Below are 26,794 nucleotides of genomic sequence, written 5' to 3' on the forward strand. Positions count from 1 at the left end.
GTATTTTTTGGGCCATTCTAACCAAAAAATGTTCCTACAAGTTTTTTCGTAGGATGCACAGTTTTCGAGATAAACGCGGTTGAACTTTCAAAAAATCGAATAACTTTTGATTAAAAAATAAAATAGCAATTCTGCTTACCGCATTTGAAAGTTCAAGTTAAATTCTATCGGTTTCGAATATATACATTGCTAAAAATGTATGTGTTTATTGCTAAAAAAGCTATAAACACATAGTGTTTCCCGTGCCTAATACATGCGTTTACATGCATGCTACGTAGAAATAGCCTCGCTTGCACTTGTACCTACTCTACCTACTCGTTCGATTTTAAATGAGAAATCATTGAAAACATCACTCCAGCACTAGGTGTTTATACTTTTGTTTAACAATAAAATAATAAATTTTTAGCAATGCAAATAACTAAAACCGATATACTTTGACTTGAACTTTCAAATGCGGTAAGCAGAATTGCTATTTTATTTTTTAATCAAAAGTTATTCGGATACAAAAATTGCAATTTTTCGATTTTTTGAAAGTTCCACCGCGTTTATCTCGAAAACTATGCATCCTACGAACAAATTTGTAGGAACACTTTTTGGTTAGAATGGCCCAAAAAATACAAAAACATGTTTTGTTTTGCGAGAAATCGCTGTTATGTAATTCCTCAACTTCTTTGTTTATAACAATCTTATCAACATCCGGATCAACTGTTACCCAAAAAATTCGTGTTCTACGGGTCTAAAAAACCTATAAAAAACTTATGTAAGTCCATCTGAATACAGGAGGCCGTTGTACCCCCCCTGGCGACAGGACTAAAACTAAAATTTGGTTAAATATAATTTTTTACGTATATTGATTATTTTTGGAGTATGTATTATCAAAAGAATATGAGAATTACAATAATTTTAAAAATTATGATATATTTAAATTATATCTTTTTTTCAAAAATACGCAGTCTAAACCGGTCAAAATGATCGAAAACATTACTTATGCTAATATAAAGAAGATTTTTTAAGGATTACTATAAATTTTAATTTTTGTGGAAATTGCGTATGTTTTATTTTTCACTTTTTCCTAAAAAATTCGAAACGGTTCTTTTATTTTTATAATAACTTACTTAATTTTGACGCTATTACCTTGTTCTGAAGCTCATTGGATAGGTATTTCGAAGTACTTTGACAAATGTTTAGAAGGAATAATTTTTAGATTGCATCGTTTTCCCGTTATTTAAGCTTGAATACTTAGATTTGAGTACTCGTCGAAAAAAATACACATTCAATTGCCAATAACTCACTTTGAACTAACATTAGTTTAGTTCTTTATGTGAGGAATGTATTTAGCTTTTTATTATCTTCAATTTCAGTAATAACAACTTTTTTGCAAAAGCTTACAGTTTTTGATTTATACGTGAAAAAACGATTGAAAACATGCATTTTTTTACGAAAAAATAAAATCTTTGGTCTTTAATAACTCAAAAAGTGTTGATTTATTTTAATAACTTTATATAACAAATTTTGCTTATAATTTGTCTTTCTATCGACTTATGGTATTATTTTTAATACCCCCCAGGGTAAAAACGCAAGTAGGCATCATGTCACCTTTGTTCCTTGAGGTATCCTCTAATTACTCACCAATTTTTCATGAACATCGATGGAGGTTCAACGAAATCGGAGGTGAAAACCTTCAGTGACTGCACTATTAAATACTGGAGTTATTATCAAACGAAAATGAAATTTACGAAAATTTGAAAAATTATGATTTTTTTAAATCATTTTTTTTTTTCAAAAAGGTGCTTTTTAAACCGTTCAAAATTTTTGAGATTACTACTTATGCTAAAATAAAAAAAGTCTTATTGGGCCTACTATAAATTTGAATTTTTGTGAAAATAACGTATGTTTAATTTTTCACTTATTTCTAAAAAATTCGAAAGGGTTCTCTTATTTTCATCATATCTTGCTTAACTTTGATACTATCAACTCCGTCTGGAGCTCACTTGATAGGTATTCTTAAGTACTTTGATGACAAGTGTTTAGTAAGTATATTTTATAAAATACATCGTTTTCCCGTTATTTAAGCTTGAATACTTAGATTTTAGTACTAGCCGAAAAAAATATACATTCAATCACCTCTCTCTAACTCACTTTTAATTAATTCTAAAAGGTTTTTCAAGGAATCTAGTCAATTTTTTATTATCTTTAATTTTGGTAATCATCACTATTTTGTTAAAAATTATATTTTTTAAATTATTTATGAAAAACCGCTTTACACCATGCATTTTTTTTTTTTCAAGAAAAATTCAAATCTTTGATCTTTAATATCTCAAAAAGTATTGATTTATTTTAATAACTTGATATAACAAATTTTGCTTAAAATTTGCCCATCTATCGATTTGTGGGATTATTTTTAATAAAATAATTTTCACCCCCGAGAACGGGTGGCATCCACTCCCAGCGTAAAAGCGCAAGTTGGCACCATGTCACTTTTGTTTCTTAAAGTATGCTTTAACTACTCACCAATTTTCATGCAAATTGATGGAAGTTCAACGAAATCGGAGGTGAAAACCTTTAGTGACTGCACTAATTTTCCTCTTTCATCCCTTATTGCTACTTCCTGTATCCAATGAGGTGTCAGGCTGGAAGGGATCTTAATTATCAATATCCAATGGACGCATTTCACAGGACAAACTCCATATTATTTATGACGATGATTTTTCGGCTATAGCTCTCCGTCTATAAGCTCTCTTTCACACAAGGTTTTTCAAGTGCTTCAACTTTTTATTTTTTTAACATCGTCTCTACAGAAACAAACATGTTCTTTCTTTTCGCCTATTTTCTATATAGTATCTCGAATTTCAAACATATAATTCTCAGGATAATCTTTAGTCTTAGAGTGTGGTTTATATTGTGCGACCTATATTTCTATTTACACTTTTTCAAAATTGACTTGAGTTTTGTCTCACTATTACCCAATGCATCACACACAGGTTTGTGTACTGATTAAACTGTTAACTCTTTAAAAATTAAAAAAAATGTTTCAAAAATATCTAAATATTATCATAACCTTGTTAATCAACGTTGAACTGTCTTTAATGGTGGGCAAAAAAGGTAAAACTGCTAGGCAAAAAAACATTTCCGCGTAAAATGGGCAGTGTACGTGAATTATACAGAGTTGGGATAAAGTATGGAACCAAGCAAATATCTTTGAAACGAAAAGAACAATATTTATGAAGCTTTGCATGCAAGTACAGTGACGCAAAAGGCATCTGATGTCATATTTTTTGTTACTACTCCACTTCCGGTTTCACCGGAAATACCCTTAACTTATTTACTTTAAATGGGACACCCTGTATATTTTTGCAGATTTTAAAAGAACTTTTTATTTTTGATTCATACATACCAAGTTTGTAAGAAAAAACTATTAAAACAAGAAATAAATCTCTTTACAGTTAAAAAATAGGTTAATTTATTTACGTTAGACCAATGATATTAAAAATAAAAAAAAATAATTTCAAATGTTGAAAATGTTTGCTGTTCACCTCCTGACAACGTGCAAGCCTATAAATAAATTCGTGAGTCAGTTTTTCCACGTATTAGTTCACATTCATCAATTATTATTCTTTGCCTCAAATCCTGCAAGCATGTTGGTTGCCTAACGTAAACACGTAATTTTAGATAACCCAAAGAAAAAAATCTAACGGGTTGAGGTCCGGAGAACAAGCGGGCCACTCTATGAATCCTCTACGTCCAATCCATGGATTTGGAAAATTCACTTCCAAAAAATGAAAATTCACCATAACCTATTATCATTAATATTTCAATACGATCTTTTCCACTTAAATGAACCATTTTTAATACAACTTATTTCTGTCATTTAGTTCAGTAACCGTTTTACCTACTATACTAAATTCAAATGAGTCATGCAGTGCATGTAAACAACAATTTTAGTCTACAATATATAGATCAGGGATACTCAACCTGCGGCCCTCTAGCGTTTTTTATGCGGCCCGAAGGCTAACTAAAGGACCCTGCGATCAAATTATTTGTCAAATTTCACGTGTTTTTCAAATTATTTGATAGTGTGCCGATGTGTTTGAGGCGTGTTTGGGCGTGAGGCAGACAATGTAATGACTTTAATTTTAAGTTATATTGAGATTTTTAAGAACTCTGATTAAAAGGCAAGGTATAATTAACTTTTAATAATAAATTATTAAAGTTACTGAACTAAATACTCATTTGAAAAATAATCAATACTTATTTACTACATTGCAACGACCCATTTAGTAATCACAAGAAAAATTCAGGTCCGGATTAACAAAAAAAAATTTAAAATAATTGTGACCTTGAAACAACACCCTGTATATTAAAATTTTCAAAATTCGTCTGCACATTTGAAAAGAGCACAAAAACTAAATTAAATTGCTGGTTTCATTTTTTGCGCAGATAATTTAATGACATTAATTTTGAAATTATATCGAAATATTTGTTTTGAAAGTTCGAGTTCTTAAAAATTTCAACATAATTTCAAAATTAAAGTCATTGAATTGTCTGCGTAAAAAATGGAAGCTCCATTAAAGCTCTTTTCAAATGTGCAAACCGGTTTTGAAAATCTCAATATACAGGATGTTGTTTCAAGATCACAATGGATTTATAATTTTGTTTAATCCGGACCTGGATTTTTCTTGTGATTAGTAGTTGGGTGGTTTGGGTTCTAAATGCGACATATGTCTAAAATGTGACATATGTGTACCAAATATTAAAAAAATATACAAGGTGGTTCTAAAGTTATGGGTCCAGAAAGAAATGGGCAAAATCGATAAATCAGCCTGTACCTCGGTTATAAAGTCTTGTGGAGCAATAAATCGAGTATGTATAGAACCGCCTCATTTACCTCTATTCACCATTCAAGTATTTCCATTTCCCAATGATACACCCTGTATACAACTTCATCTTGATTGCGGCCCGCAAGCTGTGGCAATAGCTACAATGTGGCCCAGGAAAGAAAAAGGTTGAGTATCGCTGGTATAGATGGTACTCGTTTATTTCCTATTACGTTGTATTAATACAAAAAATTAGCTACAGACACTTTTTAACAAATTTTCTCTACCAAATTTGGTATGTATGAATTAAAAATAACAAGTTCTTTTAAAATCCGCAAAAATATATAGGGTGTTCCATTTAAATTAAATAAGTTAGGGGTATTTCCGGTGAAACCGGAAGTGGAATAGTAACAAAAAATATGGCAACAGATGCCTTCTGCGTCACTGTACTTGCATGCAAAGTTTCATAAATATTGTCCTTTTCGTTTCAAAGATATTTGCTTGGTTCCATACTTTATTCCAACCCAGTATCAAAAGAATTTACTGTAAATAACTTCTTATTAATAGATACTGTAAAAAAAGATTTTTTTTGTTTTGTTTCATATATCATTCATTACTTGAGCAATTTAGATAGATACTTCTTATGCTTTAGAGTAGAGTGGACCATTGGTTGTCAAGTGTCCAGTCTAGTAATAATCCAAAACATTCACAAATTCGTGAAATATACTTTACTACACTATAACAGACCACACCCCATATCCCCTTATAAACCCAACATTCAGAAATATATTAATGTTACCAGTAGTATCAATAGCAGGAATCACAATCAAGCCTCTTTCATTAACACACTCTTTTATTCTTTACCCTTTCCCGAAATAAGCAGCGAATCCGTTAAAAAAGAATTCGCTATTCAATTAGACTGTATCCCATTATCAGCAGCGACCACCACCGTAATTCTAACACCATGCACGCGTTTTCCGCTCCCCCATCCCCATCCCTCCTCGCGGGCTCCGCTGCTCTTTTACTATCAACAAAGGGGGCGAAGCACACCGGAGACCGCTAGCCGGCCTCGTCTTTTTGACAGCAACTTCAGTCGTCGCTTTAACTTTGTTGTGTTGCGTCTTCTACTACTCTCACACTCAATTTGTCAGTTAATGATATTAAAGACATTTTTTTTTGTTGCGCGCTGACGTAAAAGACTTTAGAGTGCCGTGTTTCCGTGTGGTTGAAAGAATAAGGACTTCAGTGCGGCACTAATGGGTAAGTCGGCGATTTTACTGTTTGTTTTTGTTGTTAAAAGAGGTCAAGATCACTTTTTTACCAGTACAACCTAGATTGTTGTGACTTCTTATAATTTTCATAAATAATATCACTTTACCTCGGAGGGATTACACTATGTCCATTTTCATAATTTTACAAGAGAGCAGTTTTAAATTGTTTTTCAACAGGGACAAATGGACTTGATGTTCTTTTAAAGGGGACCCTATCTCCATTAGCAAATGCTTTAGGACCCTAGTGTTTTATTCCTCTAAAGAATATAATATTATATATTGTAAGATACTGACTACTATCTTTATCGTAAATAAAGACAATGTCCTTCTAAACTTATTTTTGATGTGTTCATCCCAACGACAGTGAAAAGTTTATGATTGTTGTTGCTATAGTAAATATCGTTCGAAATAACTAAAATATATATTTAGAAACATAATTTTCAACCTTTTTTTATTTTTTTCTTTACCGGACCATCTTTACATTATGATGTAATATTCGTACCTAGTAACCTCATAACAAATGTCTTGTATCTTGTCTTGTATGGATCTTCTTTAGTTTACTTACTTCCCTATTCCACTTTTTCTAGGTCAAGACCCATTAAATTTTATTCAATGTCAACCGATTTTTTTTGCTTTTCGATCTTCATATTGGGCACTGTTTTAAAGTTTTTGCACTTTTCTGTATAGTCTCAAGACTACCACAAGAAAATCTTTCGATTTCTTCTTCTTTTAATCCACGTTTTAAAGATATAAATAAAATGGAGGACATCTTAACAATCCAGGAAGAAAGAAAGTTGAACTCATTATCAATTAATATTGTTATTCCTATGATTATTCTTCTTTATCTATGCTATATAGAACTTGCATTTTTAACCTCACACTCTATTTGATATATAATTTTATCCAAGATGGTTCCATGGCTATCACGCGTATGTTTTGTGAATCTAGGATTAAACAGTTAAGAAGAGCAGGTAGAATACTGCCTCTATACCATTTTTGTCCCATCCTAAATTTTGTAGTTTGACCCCAATTTACCTCTACAATAATTCGAATAAATTTGTCATTTATATCAGTTATTTTGATGACCTTTATCAACTTAAACTGCTGGTACATTATGTATTGGCTTGTAACATAGGGCTATCGAAAAAAACCGTTATTGAGATGTGTATGGCCTGTATGAGACCAGGAACCACATACAGGTCGATAGTAGTCTGGTCACCATGCTGAATTATATAGTCTGACATATAAAGTCATTTGTCACTATAAAGTTTGGTTAGACGTATTTTTAAGAAATGTTTTTGGGAAAGATGACTGATTGGATGGATCAACGCATACTCTTCTGTTTTATTTCCTTCAATTTCCTCTACAAGTGTTTTCCATTTCTCTCTATTTTTCGTTCTCTGTTTGATCTCTCTTCATCTCATGCTAATTCTTTCATGATTTTTTATTACAGTTCTTCGTCACAGTCATTATCCGGACTTACTCTTCTTCTTCCGTCTGGTCTGGAGTGCCTTCCTTCTTGTATGGGAGTAACTAATTAACCAACAGAAAAAAAGCTCATTCCAAGACCTGCTTCAATTCCGTTTTCTTCGTGGCTGGTTAGCTGAGTAGTATATGAATGTGAGAGTGTGTGACATTCCAAAAAGAAGAGAGATGATATTTATTTAATAGATTTCATTAGAGTTTTAATATACCCATCCTTGTTATATTCTTTGCAAGAATATCTGAAGCAAAACAACACGCACACATGACGCCACTACATCCTTACGAAGGAGAAAATATATAGGAGGAGGAGGATTATTTGCAAATTATTCGTTTTCACAGTTCTCCATAATTAGCTCTTTATATTCATCTTAAACAACTTTTGTATTTGTCATGAGGTCAAAAATGTCAGATGTTTGATTGCTAGCTATGATATTGTTGTTGTATACAGGTATCCTATTACGTTTTGCACACAATCTGTATCGAAATTTATTGTTCTTAACAATAGGTCATACGCATATTGCAGTAATATTTTATAATGCCTACACTAAAGACTGGTTATTGGTATTGCATAAAATTAATGTTAAATCATAATGCTAGTACATTTATGTAGTATAATTGATGTATATTTTTATTACTTAATTTATTTAATAAATTCTTTAAGTCATGTTATTTTTGAGTTATTATTAGATTACTTTTATCTTTTCAATGATTTCTTTTCCGTTTTATGCGTGGGATTTGAGAAATTTGAATTTTTAAAAATTTTGTGGAGATGCAAAGAAGAAGACATAGTAACAAAAAAAGTAAAATATTGCACATATATAAAGTGTTCTTCAAAAGAAGAAAACAGATAGGATGCGCTTCAAAAGCTGCAGTTAGAGTACATAGAGAACTGACTCCCCTATTTGACATCACTGTGGGAGTGAGACAGGGACACGCACTATCAACCATGCTGTTCAACCTAGTTCTTGAGGCAGTCATTAGAAACATTAATGTAACTGGCCATGTAAATACCAAATCAGTATAAATTACTACATATAGGTACAGACAATGCAGCTATCATTGGTAGGATAGCAAGCAACGACTAATGGGAGCGTTCAAGGAAATTGATCCTCAATCACGAAAAAGGGGCTTAAAATAAGCGAAACAAAAACCAAGTATATGATCGTGTCAAAAGAACACCTGACAATGATAACAATATCGCAATAGATAACTATACCAGCCAACATGTGAATGCTTTCACATAGGTATCTGAGCACAGAAATCAATAAAAAAATTCTTAAATAGCGAAATTAGTACATGTATTTCCAGTGGTACATACTACATATCATCATCATTCTCTTTGCCTTATCCCTATGCGGGGTCGGCTTCCCTAATTGCATTTCTCCACACAATTCTATCTTGGGTCATATCAATATTAATCCCCTTTACCAACATGTCCTGCCTAATCGTCTCCCCCCACGTCTTCTTTGGTCTTCCTCTCCTACTCCTTCCAGGAATCTGCACTTCAGCAATTCTTCGTATTGGGTGATTAACGTATCGACGTTAAACATGACCAAACCCGCTAAACCTATGCTCTCTCATTTTGACATCAATTAGTACCACATCTAGACTTCCCCTAATATACTCATTTGTAATTTTATCCTTCTTTGTCACTCCACTCATCCATCTAACCATCTCATTTCCGCCACATGCATTCGTCGTTCCTCTGTTTTTTTCACTGCTCAACATTCAGTTCCGTACATTATAGCCGGTCGTATGGCTGTTTTATAGAATTTTCACTTCAGCTTCATTGGAATTTTTCTGTCACACAACACACGACTCTCTTATTTCCACTTCATCCATTAAGCCCTAATTCTACTGCATGCATCGCCATCTATTTCTCCATTACTTTGTAATACCGATCCTAGGTACTTAAAACTATTGCTTTTCACAATTATTTCACCATCCGAAGATATCATTTTATTTGTAGTAACTCCATTTTAAATGAAAATTCCAAATACTCTGTTTTTGTCCTACTAAGTTTTAAACCTTTTTCCTCCAGAGCTTGTCTCCACTGTTTCAGTTTTTGTTCTAAGTCTCTTTCACTATTTCCTATTAACACTACATCATCAGCATACATTAGGCACCATGGAATGCTACCCTGTAGTTTCGCTGTTATCTGGTCCAAAACTAATGAGAATAAATAAGGACTAAGCACCGAGCCTTGGTGCAATCCTACTTTCACCTGAAATTTATCAGTCTCTCCCACACCTGTCCTAACACTAGTCGTTACTCCCTCATACATATCTCTCACAATGTTTACCTACATATTTCCCAGGGACTCCTTTCTTATTGAGTGCCCACCACAGAATCTCTCGAGGAACTCTATCATATGCTTTCTCAAGATCAATGAATACCATATGAGCGTTGGTCTCCTTATTCCTGTGTTTTTCCATCAGTTGCCTTACAATTAAAATTGCATCTGTTGTTGATCTGCCCTGCATAAAGCCAAATTGATTATCGGATGTTTCGGTTTCTTCACGTATTCGTCTATCAATTACTCTCTCCCATATTTTCATGGTGTGGCTAAGTAGTTTTATAGATCTGTAGTTTGTACATTGTTGTATGTCTCCCTTGTTTTTGTAGACAGGTACTAGTATACTTCCATAATTCTATTACTCGTAAATAGACCTGCTAGCCAACTTGTGAAACCTGGGCAATGAGAAGAAAAAGATAAAGCGCAACAAATGAACATTTGAGAGAAAGATACTGCTGGTCAAAGAAGATTTGAATTAAATAAAGGGTACGATATTGTGAGATTTGTTAAAAGTCAAAGACTGTTATGGGTGGGACATGTCCAGAGATGGAAAAAAAGACCCAGAACGAGATGGTTGAATGCCATGGAGGAGGACCTAAAAACTATGAATGTAGGACAATGGAGAAGAGCACAAGGGAGGAATGGAAGGACAGCCAGTCAGGCAACGAAACATTAGGGTTATGATACCACAAGAAGAAGAAGGGAGAATGCCGTATGTGATAGAATATCACTGAACCAAAACTATAAAGAGAAATAACAACAAGTCACCCGGATTAGACAACATTGACACAGAATTAATAAAAAAACGCTATACATAAAGGAACATGGACTTCTCCAGACGGAAAAACGAAAAATCAAGTAGAGTACGTGTTAATATAGAAAAACAAAAAGAAGTAGAAAACTGATAGTATAAGCTACAGATGAAGTGTTGGTTAAGACAATTCAAAAATAAAAAAACTGACAATCAATAAAGTCTTCATATACGTAGTATATTAATTTAAAAAAATAGGTTTTCTTTGAAAACTAGAAAATATAAATGAATAGTTAAGTGGCTTTCATACGTAATCTATTGGGTAATTCCGTATCCTGTAAATATGAAAATAATTGATCAAATTGACTTTTCAACTCTTTCAAAATCCCGTTGTGATCATTTATAAAAAAAAATTAAAAAAATATTAAAAATCTTTTAGGCCTGGATCCTGCGTACCAAAAAAAGAATGTGTGTGTACTTTGTACGCACGTAAGAAGTTATACTTCTACTACATATTATGTGATTTTTAAGACAATACCAAAAATTTAAAAAAATAAAAGAATAAAACGCACACAAACACATTGAAAAATGCCACAAAGAAAAAATTATTTCTGAACGATAATAATTGTTGGCAAAAATTTTAAATACGCATTTTCTGAAAAAAAAATATATATATAACAAATATACTTACAATCATAAAATGCATAAAAAAATAAAAAAATAAAAACTTGCATCGGGAATCGAACCCGTGAATTTCGGGGTGCTTTGATTCGTAATCGAAGCCTAGACTCACTCGTCCAATTCCACATTATTTGTCATGTGGAAAAATAGGGTAACTGAAAGTTTTACTGTTTGACAGTTGTTTTGAATATAATTAAATTATGTAGTTTAAATTTTGTGGAAGAAAATATTAAAATATAACAAAACAGTAACAAAACAATATATTAGATGAAGATTGGTAGAACTTTTGTTGGTAATCAAATTAAGTATGTAAATCAAAGCATTACATACCTACTAGATAAATAAATCTACGCCAAAAAATCATAATTTAAAAATAAAAATCGGACCTAATTTGGGATTTCTCTCTAAAATCCCCATTCTTGAGAAAATAAATGTATGTATTCCAACCTAATCCAAATGTATAATTACAATATGATTATAATAAAAACTACTTACCAAATTAGAATGAGTTTTCCTTGTCCAAAATAGTCCAAAAGTCCAAAAATATAGGTGTATATGAAAACTATTTAAAAAAAGGCAGTATAACTATTAACTAACTTTGTTTCTTTTCCCACAAATTTCATAACGCAACAACCATAAATAATCAAACTACGTACAGCTGCGCCACAGCCGCCATATTGAATAATTTTTGACATGTCATTTGAACATCCAATCAGAACAAAGTTATAATGCGCATGCGCCGGGATCATAGGTTTTAACATATAAAAATTCACCCTCATATCGCCGGTAAAGAAGTATAACTTCAAAAAACATTGATTAATAGCAAGCTGAAAATTTGTTAATATCTTAATGGTGTCTAGTCGGACAAACATAAGCCAACAACATAAGCTGCTTCTTCTGGACATCGAAGTAAAAAGCGAAACTAAACAAAAATATCGGAGAGGACCACAAAAAATCAAGTGGTGGCTGCTGAAAGATGAGAAAGAAGGTCTATTCAGGAGAAGAATAGTAGAAAAAATATGTTGGAACATGAAAGGAAGCCCTAATACAATTTGGAGAAAAATGGCCAGTAGTATTAGAGAGACTGCTATTGAAATACTTGGGAAAACGTCAGGAAAAAAGTTTGAGGATAAAGAGACTTGGTGGTGGTCAAACGAAGTACAAGGAAAAATAAAAGAGAAGAGAATATTATATAAAAAGTGGCAAGAAACCAGATCCGACATAGATCTTCAAAACTATATGGTGGCGAAAAAGGAAGCGAAAGTAGCAGTAGCAAAAGCCAAAGCAGAAGCGTATTCAAACCTATACGATCAACTTGATACCAGGGAAGGCGAAACGAAGATATATAAAATAGCCAAACAGAGAGCAAAGAAAGCAAAAGATTTTAATCAGATTAGATGTATCCGAGATGAAAATAATAAAATACTAGTTCACGAAAGGGAAGTCAAAAAGAGATGGAGAAAGTACTTTGACAGCTTATTAAATGAAGAATTTGACAGACAGCCTGTAGAGCCAACGGAGACAGTAGCAGCAATGGTCACCAAAATAACCAACGAGGAAGTGGCTCAAGCGCTTCAAAAAATAAAGAAAGGAAAAGCGGTAGGACCAGATGATATTCCTGGGGAAGTATGGAGAGCATTGGGAGAGACAGGAACAAGGTGGCTAGCAGGTCTATTTAATAGAATTATGGAAGTCGGACAAATGCCAGACGAATGGAGAAGCAGTATACTGGTACCTGTTTACAAAAACAAGGGAGATATACAACAATGTACAAACTACAGGGCTATAAAACTGCTTAGCCACACCATGAAAATATGGGAAAGAGTAATTGACAGACGGATACGTGAAGAGACCGAAATATCCGAGAATCAATTTGGCTTTATGCAGGGTAGATCAACAACAGATGCAATTTTCATTATAAGGCAATTGATGGAAAAATACAGGAGTAAAGAAACAAACGCTCATATGGTATTCATTGATCTTGAGAAAGCATATGATAGAGTTCCTCGAGAGATTCTGTGGTGGGCACTCAATAAGAAAGGAGTCCCTGGTGAATATGTAAAGATTGTGAGGGATATGTATGAGGGAGTAACGACTAGTGTTAGGACAGGTGTGGGAGAGACTGATAAATTTCATGTGAAAGTAGGATTGCACCAAGGTTCTGTGCTTAGTCCGTATTTATTCTCATTAGTTGTGGACCAGATAACAACGAAACTACAGGGTAACATTCCATGGTGCTTAATATATGCTGATGATGTCGTGTTAGTAGGAAATAGTGAAAGAGACCTAGAACAAAAACTGGAACAGTGGAGACAAGCTCTGGAGGAAAAAGGTTTAAAACTTAGTAGGACAAAAACAGAGTATTTGGAATGTTCATTTAAAGATGGAGCTACTACAAATAAAATGGTATCTTTGGATGGTGAAATGATTGTGAAAAGCAATAGTTTTAAGTACCTAGGATCGGTATTACAGAGTAATGGAGAAATAGATGGAGATGCATGCAGTAGAATTAGGGCTGGATGGATGAAGTGGAAAGAAGCGAGTGGTGTGTTGTGTGACAGAAAAATTCCAATGAAGCTGAAGGGAAAATTCTATAAAACAGCCATAAGACCGGCTATGATGTACGGAACTGAATGTTGGGCAGTGAAAAAGAAAGAGGAACAACGAATGCATGTGGCGGAAATGAGAATGCTTAGATGGATGAGTGGAGTGACAAAGAAGGATAAAATTAGAAATGAGTATATTAGGGGAAGTCTAGGTGTGGCACCAATTGATGCCAAAATGAGAGAGCATAGGTTAAGATGGTTTGGTCATGTTCAACGTCGAGACGTTAATCACCCAATACGAAGAATAGCTGAAGTGCAGATTCCTGGAAGGAGTAGGAGAGGAAGACCAAAGAAGACCTGGGGGGAGGCGATAAGGCAGGACATGTTGGTAAAGGGGATTAACATTGATATGACCCAAGACAGAATTGTGTGGAGAAATGCAATTAGGGAAGCCGACCCCGCATAGGGATAAGGCAAAGAGAATGATGATGATGGTGTCTAGTCGGACAAACTTTGTCATCCTGAAAAGTTTATGATTGTGAAAACTAGCAGGTTGTTTTTAAGTTTATTTAATAGCAAACTTTATATAATATATGAAAAAATGTTTGTCCCACAAATATGTTGGGCATTTTAATAAGTCCGACACGTAGAACATGTCAAATGACAGGAGTTATATTGGTGGTAAAAGCAGTCTGATTTTTGCATGAGAGTTTAATAAAAGAGTAACAAACCAATTGGAAGTTCTGTCCGACAAAATACATGGGACGTTTTCGTAGTCTGACCTTCGAAACCTGTAACCTGTTCCACAATTAAAACTTCCCCTGTTCCAATGTTCCTGTACATCAAATTTTGTCCGACTAGACACCGTTAAGCTATTGACAAATTTTCAGCTTGGTATTAATAAACTTTTTGTTGGTACGCTGGATCCAGACCTATTTGTTCTTAAAACTTAATTGTAATATCGAAAATTGCGAAAAAGTGAAAACTATACCATAAAATTGTTTGAAACTAAACACAGCTTTTGTTTGTCGTCGATCCACAAAGCTTTTAACACGTAATTACAGCCTTCGAAAGTATTCTCGGTCACAACATCTAAATTTGCCTTGTCTGGGCGTCAAAATGATTTATATCCGATGGTGGGTGGCTCTCTAACGATTCCAAACCAAACTAAACAACAGAAAAAAAACTGAAATAAAAATCCCGTAGCACCCATTTTCGATAGGAATCATTATTTGGGCTGGCCGAGCTAGTTATAGCGATAACATCACTTTCATACAAGCCATATAGTCTGATTCCCGAAGAGATAAGCGCCGATAGCGAGGAAGGAGCGCGGGCAGAGGAGAGGGATACGGCAACGATGCATGCCGCTGATAAGGCCCCGGACCGGGTCTTATCACAACTCATCAATCAGCCTGGAACTGATAAACAAACTCTGCTTGAACGCTGGGGGACCGCTTATCGGTCTCGACGGTTTCCATCTATAAAGACCCCAGACTTCGCCCCCCGCACACCCGCCCCGCCGCGCGCTCTACGGCTCGACTCTACTTTCGCGTCGTCGTCTTCTTCTCTTCCTTCCTTTTTACCTTTAAACTCGCACATCCAGCGACGGCGGTGCGGTGGGTTAATTAAATGGATGGTTTCGGCACCGCGGTGCATCGATATCGAATATTATTTTTGTTTTGACGAGATTGCTTATATAAACTGTTTTATATAGAGTAAATACGAGGGATTGTGAAAATTTTGTTTAATTAAAGCCAATTTACTGCATAGTTCTACTCTCGGCCTTTTTTCAGTGCCCTATTTCTTTCTAATACATATCGGTTTACAACGTTCTCCGTCTTCAGATACCCGTTCGCCATTCCTCTCGTCCGCACATTGATCTACTTGCAGACCTCTTTCGCTCATGGCTTTTGTTTATTCCTGCCTGCCAACTTTTCCTCGGTCTACCTCTTCTTCTTCTACCTTGCGGTTTCCAATTTCTAATACTTCTAATACTTCTTCTTCTTAAAGTTCCTAATGGAGGCCATTATGTTCACTTTGGTCACTTTGTTCGCTGCTGTTCTGAATAGTTGTAAAATGAACTACAGTTAAACCATTCTCTAAGGTTCCTCAGCCAGGAGATGCGTCTTCTTCCTATGCTTTTTCTTCCTTGGATCCTTCCTTGCATAATAATTCTCAGCAACTCATATTTTTCTCCTCTGGTTATGTGACCCAAATATTCCAGTTTTCTTGTTTTTATACTGTTCAGAATTTCTAACTCCTTATTTAAACGTCATTTTCAATAACGTCGTCTTCTAATACTAGATGGTGACAAAAAATGTACAGCTGTGGTCACTGTTCACCTTGACTTTACATTGAATAATACAGTAAAATACTGTAAAATCACATTGTCGTACGGATTTGATAAATGTCAAAGTGTTAAAAGGTACGAAGAACATCAAAATACCTGGAGAAGATGACTTGTAAGTAAAATGATAAAATTAGGAGGCAAATATGTACGTCATAAAAGCCTTAAAAACTCTTTATAGCGCTCCCCTCTCCGTTTTAAAGGAATTACACCAGAAAAATGTAATAAAAGCTACTAAAAGGAGTAACAGAAACTGGAAACTACAGCCATATCTCATTTATACAAGCTCTTTGTGAGAATAATTAACAGATTGGGACCTAAGCTAAATATTCACCAAAATAGAGCAAGCTGGATTTAGGAATGACTTTGGAACGGATGACCACCTACAAATAATAAATTCCTTAATAGAGAAAGTTATAGAATATCACAAACAATTAATAATAATATTTTTATACTTTGAGAAACCATTTGACTTAGTCCAGTTTAGTTTCATGCTAAGAACTCTTACAGATACATATTAGGCAAGGAGACATTATCTATCCTAAAATATTTACCACTTCATTACAGAGGGCTATGAGAAACAGTAATTAAGAAAATATTGGAGACAAGATAAATGGGAAGTTTTGATAACTTGAGGTTTGCAAACGACGTAGTCCTTATTTCCAAAATACGATACGCGATCAACGTTGTACTGGCCAAGAACATTTGAATTAATGACACGCAAATTGAACAATTGTATACTCTAAGTATGTGGGTCACGAGATTAAATTGGGAAGAGACAATCAAACAACATTAGGAAGAGACAATGGAGAAGAGCAGCCACGACAAACAAGGGTGGAGGCAAGAATAAAGGAGGCCAAGGCTAAATTTGGGCTGTAGTGCCGTAGGAGAAGAAGAAGAATCAAACAACAAAGTTGAACAGAGAATAGGATTAACATGAGCAGCTTACAGAAATTTGAGGAAAGTCTTTAGATTAAATATATGTGCTTGAAAAGGAAGGTTTTGTAGATGTGCAGATCTAACTTATAGAGCAGAAAAATTGACCCTTACCAGAAAAATAATCAATAAAATTATTGATACAGAGAGCAATGGAGAGGTCAATGTTGAGTATATATCTCAGAGACGGAATTTCTAATCAAATAGATATTTCTCAGTAAAATTCAAAGACCAACAATCCAGTCTCTGTCGTATTAACTCCGGAGTTCCGCAAGGTAGTGTTCTCGGGCCGCTGATGTTCTCACTCTACACAGACGATATACCAGAGTCTCATAATACTACGATCGCTTCCTTTGCTGATGACGTAGCAATACTAGCTGTAAATGAAGATCACATACAAGCCTCACAAGACCTGCAACACCATCTGGACATACTCAGTGAATGGTACACAAAATGGCGAACAAAAGTTAACAAAACAAAATCATCTCAAATAACGTTTACCAACCGCCACAACACATGCCCACCTGTAAGAATGGAAAATGTACGAATACCAACAGTAACAGACGCTAAATACCTTGGCCTCCATCTTGACCAACGTCTTACTTGGAAAGAACATATCCAGACCAAAAGAAGACAACTAGACTTGAAATTCCGGCAAATGTATTGGCTCCTTGGACGCAGATCAAAACTCAACATCCAAAACAAAATTCTTCTGTACAAAACAATACTCAAACCTATTTGTACTACGGACTACACCTCTGGGGCTGTGCAAAGTCAACATCACTGAATATCATCCAACGATTTCAATCTAAAGTTCTAAGATCAATAGTAGATGCACCATGGTACGTAACTAATTAAGCACTTCACGAAGACTTAAATATACCTTTCATCAGAAAAGAAATCCATCGAGCCACGGAGTCACAAAATGAGCGTACCATTCACCATGACAATGAGTTAGTAAGGGAATTATTCCATAATGGCCCTGCCTCAAGGAGACTAGATAGAACCTGGCCTCACCTGGCCTCAGGACCTATTTTAAAACTTAAACATAAATAGAATAAGATGAGACATCATTGAAAGTCTTTTCTTCATGCCCAAAAACATGGAACAAATTTACTTAATACTCTTTTAATGATGTAGATTGTAAATAAACATAATTACATAAAAAAAATAGTTAGAAGAAAAATTGGCGTTGTGAACAAATCGTTAAAATACCAACACGAATTACTGCAAACTCCAGAACTCTAATAGATCTAATTATCACAAATTGCAAACTTCAAGAAACTGGCCGAACTTTTCCGAAATTTACTGATCACGACATTATTGGTACGTCCATTAATATTTGTGCAAAAAATAATTTAAAAATGGTATCTTCAAGATATATTACGCCTGAGAAAATTGAAGCAATTAACATTGATTTAATTGGAAAAGATTGGAATTATTCGTCTACCAATGTTGACGTTTTATATGAATACTTTTTAAATAATATCAGAAGCAGTTTGGATAAGATAGCACCAACCTAACATAAATTCCGTTCTGATAGTAGTTATTGGATTGATGAAGAAGTGCGAAATTTACAAAGAGAAAGAGACATCTGTTTTTCAACATTTCGGTATACAAATAATCCATTAGATTTTCAACGGTACAAACGGAAGAGGAATGAAGTTGTTACTTTAATTAGAAGAAAGGAAAAAATATTTTACGAGCAAAAAATTGATCAATGTCGCTATGACAGTAAAATAATGTGGAGTACTTTAAAAGAAATTGTAAATAGTAGTAATAATACATCGAATTTTAGCATATTAGATAGTAGGTTAAATGTTACTAAAGACTTAAATAAGTTTTACTTTGATAGTATTGAGGGGATTGCTCAATATATTCCTAGATCCTCAAATTTTTCTGAAATACAGCTTGATATTGTTTCTAAGATTGATCCTTTTCCCATTATTTCACTTGGTAAATTGCATAAAGTGGTAAGTAGTTTAAAAAATAAAGCAACTGGTGACGATATTCTGACAATGTCACTGTTGAAAGGGATATTTTCAGTGGTTGGTTACCCATTGTTAAACATAGTTAATACCTGCCTGCAAGCAGGAGTTCTGCCGTCAGTATTAAAATGTAGTACCATAATACCTGTACCAAAAATAAGTAAACCACAGGCGTTTGAAGATTTTAGGCCGATTAATTTACTTCCGTTAATCGGAAAAATCATTGAATTATTAGTTTATGATCACTTATTTAACTATTTAAATGAATATAATTTGCTGTTTGTAAATCAATCTGGTTTTATATGTAGGCACTCTACTGAAACTGCATGCCAGTTAGTATGTAACACATGGAAGAAAGATATAGATGACGGTAAAATAGTAATTAGTGTCTTTGTAGATTTAAAAAGGGCTTTTGAAACAATAGACAGGCAGATGTTATTAACGAAATGCAAAAATTATGGAATAACTGGAGTTGTGTTCAAATGGCTAGAAAATTATCTAAACGGTAGATGTCAAAAAACTAAAGTAAATAATAATATTTCAGACGAAATAGGTACTATATATGGAGGTCCCCAAAGAAGCGTTCTTGGACCATTGTTATTTATTTTATATATAAATGATCTACATCTCTATCTTAAAAATTCATTTGTAAATCTGTTTGCAGATGATACATTAATTTCTGTCTCTGGACAAGATTTTAATAATTTAGTTCAAACAATAAATGATGAATTAGATATTCTTAATAATTGGTTGATGGCAAATAAATTGAAACTAAATGCTCAAAAAACTAAGTGTATGATTTTGGGTACTAAGATAAATTGTTCTAAATTGAATTAAGGAAATTTTAGTATTAAAATAGGTGAAGATATAATAAGTTATGTAGATGAAATTAAATATCTTGGAATTTTATTTGATCCACAGTTAAATTTTACCAAACATATAAATTTTCTGTGTAAAAAAATTGGTAAAAAAATCGGTTACTTCTCTAGAATATCTAAAGGGCTTTCCCGATGGTCTAGGAAGGTTGTGTATAATACAATAATATTTCCGCATTTTAATTATTGTATGTCACTGTTTATTTCATGTTCAAATGAACAGGTATATCGTTTGCAGTTGCTTCAAAATAAAGCTATGAGAATTGTCCTTGGATGTAGCAAGTATACCTCTATAAACTTTATGCTGGAAACATTAAATTTTTTAGATGTTAATCAGCTTATTACTGAGTCATGTTTGGTGTTAATATTTAAAATTATTAACAAGCAAGCTCCTCAATACTTCAATAATTATGTCATTAAAAGATCACTTTTGTTAGGTCAGTTTAATTTAAGATTTGATAATTATCATATTGAAAGGTTCAATACAAGTGCCATGGGAAAAACTCTTTTTGTTGAAGGACTAAGAATATATAACAGTCTACCGTCTAGCATAAAAAATTCACCAAATGTTAAAGTCTTCAAAAGTAGGTTAAAAAAATTGTATTTTAAGAATTAGTTGATTTTTCGTTTTTAAGTTGTAGTTATTTAAATATATGTAAATGTTTATTTGTAATGTAATAGCTAAAAAGCTAAATAAATCCTATTATTAGAAGAAAAATTGGCGTTATGGACAAAGTTAAAATAATTGCAAAGCTGACATGGAACTAGACAGACCATGTTGTCAGGGTCAGAGGTGGAAGATAGACCAAAAAAATTTTAGAACGAAGATCTAAAGCAGTAGAGCAGAAGACACAGTAGAGCAAGGTGTTTAAGATAGAATGCAATGGAATTATTTTCGGAAGATGTATGAGTGGACTCAAAACGCCTAATGATGAATGGATATTTTCGATTTGTGAGTCCCTGTGTTCGAATTGGTAAACAATATTGCGTTATGAGATCATTTAGCATCCCATGACCTCAGACGCGGGGACTGAAAATAAAGTCAAACATGAAAGACCATTAAATGTTTCCTGTTTCCCATTAAAATGGCAGCGTATAAAGGCGCCATCTACTTTGACACCAATGGTCGAAAACAATTTATACTGTTTTCTCTCCTTTGTTTTTTCTATTACTGTAATACACATAGTTTCAAAAGTTATGCATCACCCCTCGTATTCACGATGTTTACGCTTTTATAAATCCGTATCTTTATCACATATTTGATGGGCCTTTTTTATAAAAAATATACCCTTTTTGATTTTTTATTTTATTTGATTACCCATTTAATTGACCTGGTTTTGCCATGGTGTAAACATTTGAAAAATTTATTCTGGTGAAATTTTTGAAAACGTGATTAAAAATGAATCGTACTTTAATTTCTGAGTTAGACCGTATAAGAATTATCGATTTAGTTGAAGAAGGCCATTCACAGCGGTTCGTGGAGGAAAGAGTGGGTGTTTCTAAGAGTGATGTGTCACGAATATGAAATAGGTTCCTGGAGACAAACTCGATACGGAATAGAGCTCGGTCTGGTAGACCCCGAGTTAACAACGATCGACAGAATAGATATATCAGAATTTCCATCCTTAGAAATTCTTCGATGTCTGTACCAGCCCTCCAAAGAGAATTCAGGCATGCTACAGGTATCAGTATCGTTGTCTACAATAAGAAGAAAAAATTTAGACTCAGGTTTGAGGAGCCGTCGACCAATAAGAGTTCCTCAGCTACAACCTAGACATGTTTTAACCGCCTCCAGTGGGCTAAAGAACACTTAGAGCTCCCCTAACTGTTTTTAAATTTTGTGCTTTTTTCAGATGAGACCAGAATCTGTTTAAATAGTGAAAACCGGCGAATTTGTGTGTGTCGAGAGCCAACAAGAGCTGCACAACTAGCCACACACGAATTCGCCGGTTATTACTATTTAAACAGATTCTGGTCTCATCTAAAAAAAGCGCAAAATTCCAAAACTGTTGGGGAAGCTGTATATGTTCTTGAGCCCCCTGGAGGCGGTCCAAAACATGTCTAGGTTGTAGCTTAGGAACTCTTATTGGTCGACGACTTCTCATACTTGAGTCTAAAATTCTTCTTCTTATTATAGCCAACGATACTCTGACTCCTGTAGCATGCCTGAATTCCCTTTGGAGGGCTGGTGCATATATAGAAGAATTTCTACAGATGGAAATTCTGATATATCTATTCTGTCGATCATTGGTAACTCGGGGTCTACCAGACCGAGCTCTATTCCGTATCGAGTTTGTCTCCAGGAACCTATTCCATATCCGTGAGACTTCACTCTACTCTGAAAAACACCCACTCTTTCCGCCACGAACCGCTGTGAATGGCCTTCTTCAACTAAATCGATAATTCTTATACGGTCCAACTCAGAAATTAAATTACGATTCATTTTTAATCATGTTTTCGAAAATTTCACCAGAATAAATTTTTCAAATGTTTACACCTTGGCAAAACCAGGTCAATTAAATGGGTAATCAAATAAAATAAAAAACCAAAAATGGTATATTTTTTATAAAAAAGGCCCATTAAAAATGTGATAAAGATACGGATTTATAAAAGCGTAAACATCGTGAATGCGAGGGATGATGCATAACTTTTGAAACTATGTGTATTTATTTGTATACTATATTTTAAGGCAAGTAGAGGGATATGAATATACATCTGGCTGGAAGGTAATATCTTATTTCGCATAAAAATATCTTTAATTGCAAATTTTTTATGAACTGTTCTTTTCTGCAATCGTTCTTTTTATAAATGTTACCTGTTACTTCATATTTATTATGAAAATCAATATACTGTTACAACAGGTGACTAGATACAAAAGGTGATTAAAAACTAACCGATAATATCAACATACAACTGGTGGAACTGATAAAACACTCCACAATACCATTTACTCCATTTTAATTCCATCGTTTTCTTCGTCGTTTCGATATTCCTGATTTTAATTAAAACGATTTTTGATAACATCCTTTATTTATTTATTGTAATGTCAAAAACCGCGGAGATAACAAAACACAAACACGCGAATCTTCTATTAGGAGACTTTTAAATATCATTAATTTTAATCTATTATTGGATTTGGATTGCATGGCTTTCCTAATACAATTTTCTTACGAAAGTATTTTTAATTTCCGAATATTTACTTATCTGATTGCCGTATTTATCTTCATGGTATTAAAAATAGAATTTGGATTTATCGATTATCAGCCGGCTGTAATATTTATGTTGCTTCATTTATTTTGACTCAAATTATAAGAAATGTATTTATTAGATAGTAAAAATACTAAGGCCGGCGACTGACTATCTGGTACACCCGACAGGTATGCATGAACAGTTACGATTGTTAATAGGTATGAGGAGCACACATCCTTCATGTATAGCTATTAACAAAAATGAATAACCATTTTCAATTTCGTTGCAACACGAAACTACAGCCTCATTATATTCTAGTTCAATCAGAGAGTGCAGCAAGCACCTCTACCGGTTTCGAAAAATATTAGCCGTCATCAGGAGACATATGCTGCTCTCTCTGACCCAACCAGGGCAAACCCCGGCGTGCAGTCATGGATTGCAACGAACGAAATGGCAGGGATGCCCTAGCGGCAACTACTAGCAAAAGACTAAGTTTTCAATCTAATAGCACATAAAATAATACCAAAAATTTTACTCTACATCCCACTAGACTGAAAACAATAGGAACCTTCTCTGGTTACACCTCCGAGGCTTCTAAAATTTAGAAGACACCTGCGAGACTTTTGCTAGCAGTTGCCGCTAGGGCATCCCTGCCATTTCGTTCGTTGCAATCCGTGACTGCACGCCGGGGTTTGTCCTGGTTGGGTCGGAGAGAGTAGCATATGTGTCTCCTGATGAGAGACTAATAAGTTTCGAAACCGGTAGATGTGCTTGCTGCACTCTCTGATTGAACTAGAATATAATGCGGCTGAAGTTTCGTGTTGCAACGAAATTGAAAATGGATTTTCATTTTTGTTTTCATGTTTACTCTGAATGGAGTACAAAGGGAACCATTCTCGTTGGAACTTTACCGCGCTGAGCAGATGAGACGTGAATTATAAATTGTAAAATTCCCTCATCTTCTTTAGTCTCAGCATCCGTTATGGCTTGCAAATTTTAGAAGCCTCGGAGGTGTAACCAGAGAAGGTTTCCATTGTTTTCAGTCTGGTGGTATGTGGAGTAATATTTTTGGTATTACTTTATGTACTATTAGATTGAAAACTTAGCCTCTATAGCTATTAAGTTTGTCAGTTCATTACGGATTTTCCAGAAGATGATCTGCTCTCTTTCTCCTTATTTTTTAAGAAACTCCCCTAAGAAACAAGAAATAGTGTAAGAAATTGTTACAGAAAAAAATTAATTTACCTATATCAATATCCTTAATCCTAATCCTAATCCTAATCCTGGAAAACATCCTACTAGAAAGAACCGTAATATTTACAGAATTTAGATCGGGCCATTCAACTATTGAAGAGTTATGTATTCACAATAAAACAGATAATGGAAAATGCTGGGAGATTGATCACGAGCTTAATCAGATGTTCAGAGATTTTAAACAAGCATTTGATAGAGTATGCAGGGCTAGACTCTGGACAGCGATGCAGGAACTTGGCTTTCCAAAAAAACTAGTCAATTTGATACGGATATGTGTGGAACGGTTTAGTTTAGATGTAAGGTGAGAGTTCGACAACAATACTCACGTACTAAAACAGGGAGATGCACTTTCACTCACCATTCTTCAACTTACCTCTGAAATACATGATCAGAAGTGCAAGAATCGAAAAACCGACTACAGTATTTCATCGAGAAGGACCAAACTTGATATCGATCTAATCGGAAACACCAGATAAGGATAAATGAGATTTTGTTCAGATTCGAGAAGGAAGCAGAGAAGATGAAGCTCCTAATCAATGAGAATAAAACTGAATAATGGCTTTAACTTTGAACTTTGAGCGCGTCAGATAATTTAAGTATATTGGAACAAGAATAGCTAAAGATAATAATGTAGAAGACATACAAAGATACAACTATATAAAAAAATCATACCAGTGATGCATGGTAGCGAAACGTGGACCATAACAAAGGCAAAAAAATAGCGACTACGTGTTTGGAAAAAAAAAGTGTAAGGAAGATCTTTTGGGCCTGTGCTTGATGAAGCAGCAGGACAATATATAATAAGAACTACCAAAGATTCCGAAGAACTAGATCCAAACGCTAAAATAATAAAATAAATAAAGTCCAGAAGACTCCAACGGACAGGAAACCACAGAAGACATGTTGACGAAATAATAGTAAGGCTGTCATGGGACGAAGTCCCAACTGGGAGAAGACTAAGGGGACGACTTCGACTTCAGTGCCGAGATAATATAGCAGGAGACCTTAAATCTATAGACGTACAGAATTGGATGGATATTGTTCAAGACAGATAAGAATGGAAGCATTTTGTCATGTTATCTAAAACCCACGAAAGGTTGTAACACCACGGAGTAAGTAAATATCAATGAATTAAAACATAAACCGTCTGATTATAACAATTTTTCTGCGCATAATCGAATTAGTGTACGAGTTGCTATCAGTTGTATCTCCCTTGATTAAGAAGAAAGATATGCAAATGAGAGCAACTATATCTCCACATAAAAGACTGAGATGGTGTCGTTTGCATCAGGCTTTATTTCCTTCAATTTATCCCTTAATTTTCTGTATGTAGCATATCTCTTGTCTCTATTGTTATCAGGTCCTCTTCATGTCTCTTTGTAAGGTTAGTTATTCTCGTCACACACTATCAGGTATACCTGACAGTCTTAACTGTTCAAGGCGTACTATCAGCTGTGTCTGATAGTGAATGGCTGGCCTACGGGGCATATGCATCAGAATCCTATATATATGTAGTACATTCTTTCACGGTTTTTGCTCTAAATTTTAAAGAACCGCTTGGATTGACATGAAATTTGAGATACGTATAGCTTACATGTTGAAGAAAAAAAGTGATATTGTGCCGAAGTGTGCTTTTGCCCTGGGGGTGACTTTCACCCCCTATTGGGAGTGAAAATATATATGTCCAAAATAAGTCCGGAAATGGGTAAACTGACTAATTTTAAGTAACTTTTGTTCTATAGAGCTTTTTCGCCAAGTCAACACTTTTCGAGTTATTTGCGAGTGAATATGTTCATTTTTCAACAAAATAACCACATTTTTAGACGGTTTTTCGCAAATAACTCAAAAAGTAAGTATTTTGTCGAAAAAAACGTTCTTAGCAAAAATATATCCTATAAAAAAGTAAAAAAATGGTGTACGCCCTAGGTCTCTGGATCTCGTAGAACCAGAGTTATAGCCAATGAAAAATAGATTCATATTCACCAAATTTCAAATAGAATATTTCGACGTGAAATATCCAAAAAATTAAGCACTTTTTGGGGAAAACCCATTATAAATTTTTTAAAGTGTTTAAAAAAAGCTTTATTTTTGTTTTTACAAAAAGTTTACAAAGAGCATTAAATTTAAGCAAGTTACGCTCAAAATAAAGTTGGTCCCTTTTGTTTTGGCAAAAAAAAAATCGGGAAGACCACCCCCTAATTAGCAACTTAAATGAAATTAATCATTACCGTTCCACAACTTATTTAACTTATGTTGTGTTTATATGATCTGTAAGTTTCATCGATTCAAAGTGCTTATTTTTGAAAAAATTTGGTTTCAAAGTAAAATTTTTAAATTTTAATTTTGAAAAATATGCTCTTT

General features: G+C 34.1%; 1 protein-coding gene across 2 annotated transcripts in view; it reads left to right on the forward strand.

Moving 5' to 3' along the window:
• The window catches only part of LOC114343226 (zinc finger protein ush), a 512,519-nt gene that overhangs the window by 345,832 nt on the left and 139,893 nt on the right, over positions 1-26,794 (forward strand). Inside the window, exon 1 of one of the 2 annotated variants that reach the window (XM_028296313.2) lies at positions 5,983-6,074. The exons of the other annotated variant lie outside the window; for it this stretch is intronic. Coding sequence (XP_028152114.2) covers positions 6,071-6,074 — 4 coding nt within the window. The 5' untranslated portion in view covers positions 5,983-6,070. Of the gene's footprint in view, positions 1-5,982; positions 6,075-26,794 lie in introns of those variants that run through there. 2 annotated transcript variants of the gene reach the window in all.

Source organism: Diabrotica virgifera, chromosome 1 (genome assembly GCF_917563875.1).
Source record: "Diabrotica virgifera virgifera chromosome 1, PGI_DIABVI_V3a".
Lineage (NCBI taxonomy): Eukaryota > Metazoa > Arthropoda > Insecta > Coleoptera > Chrysomelidae > Diabrotica > Diabrotica virgifera.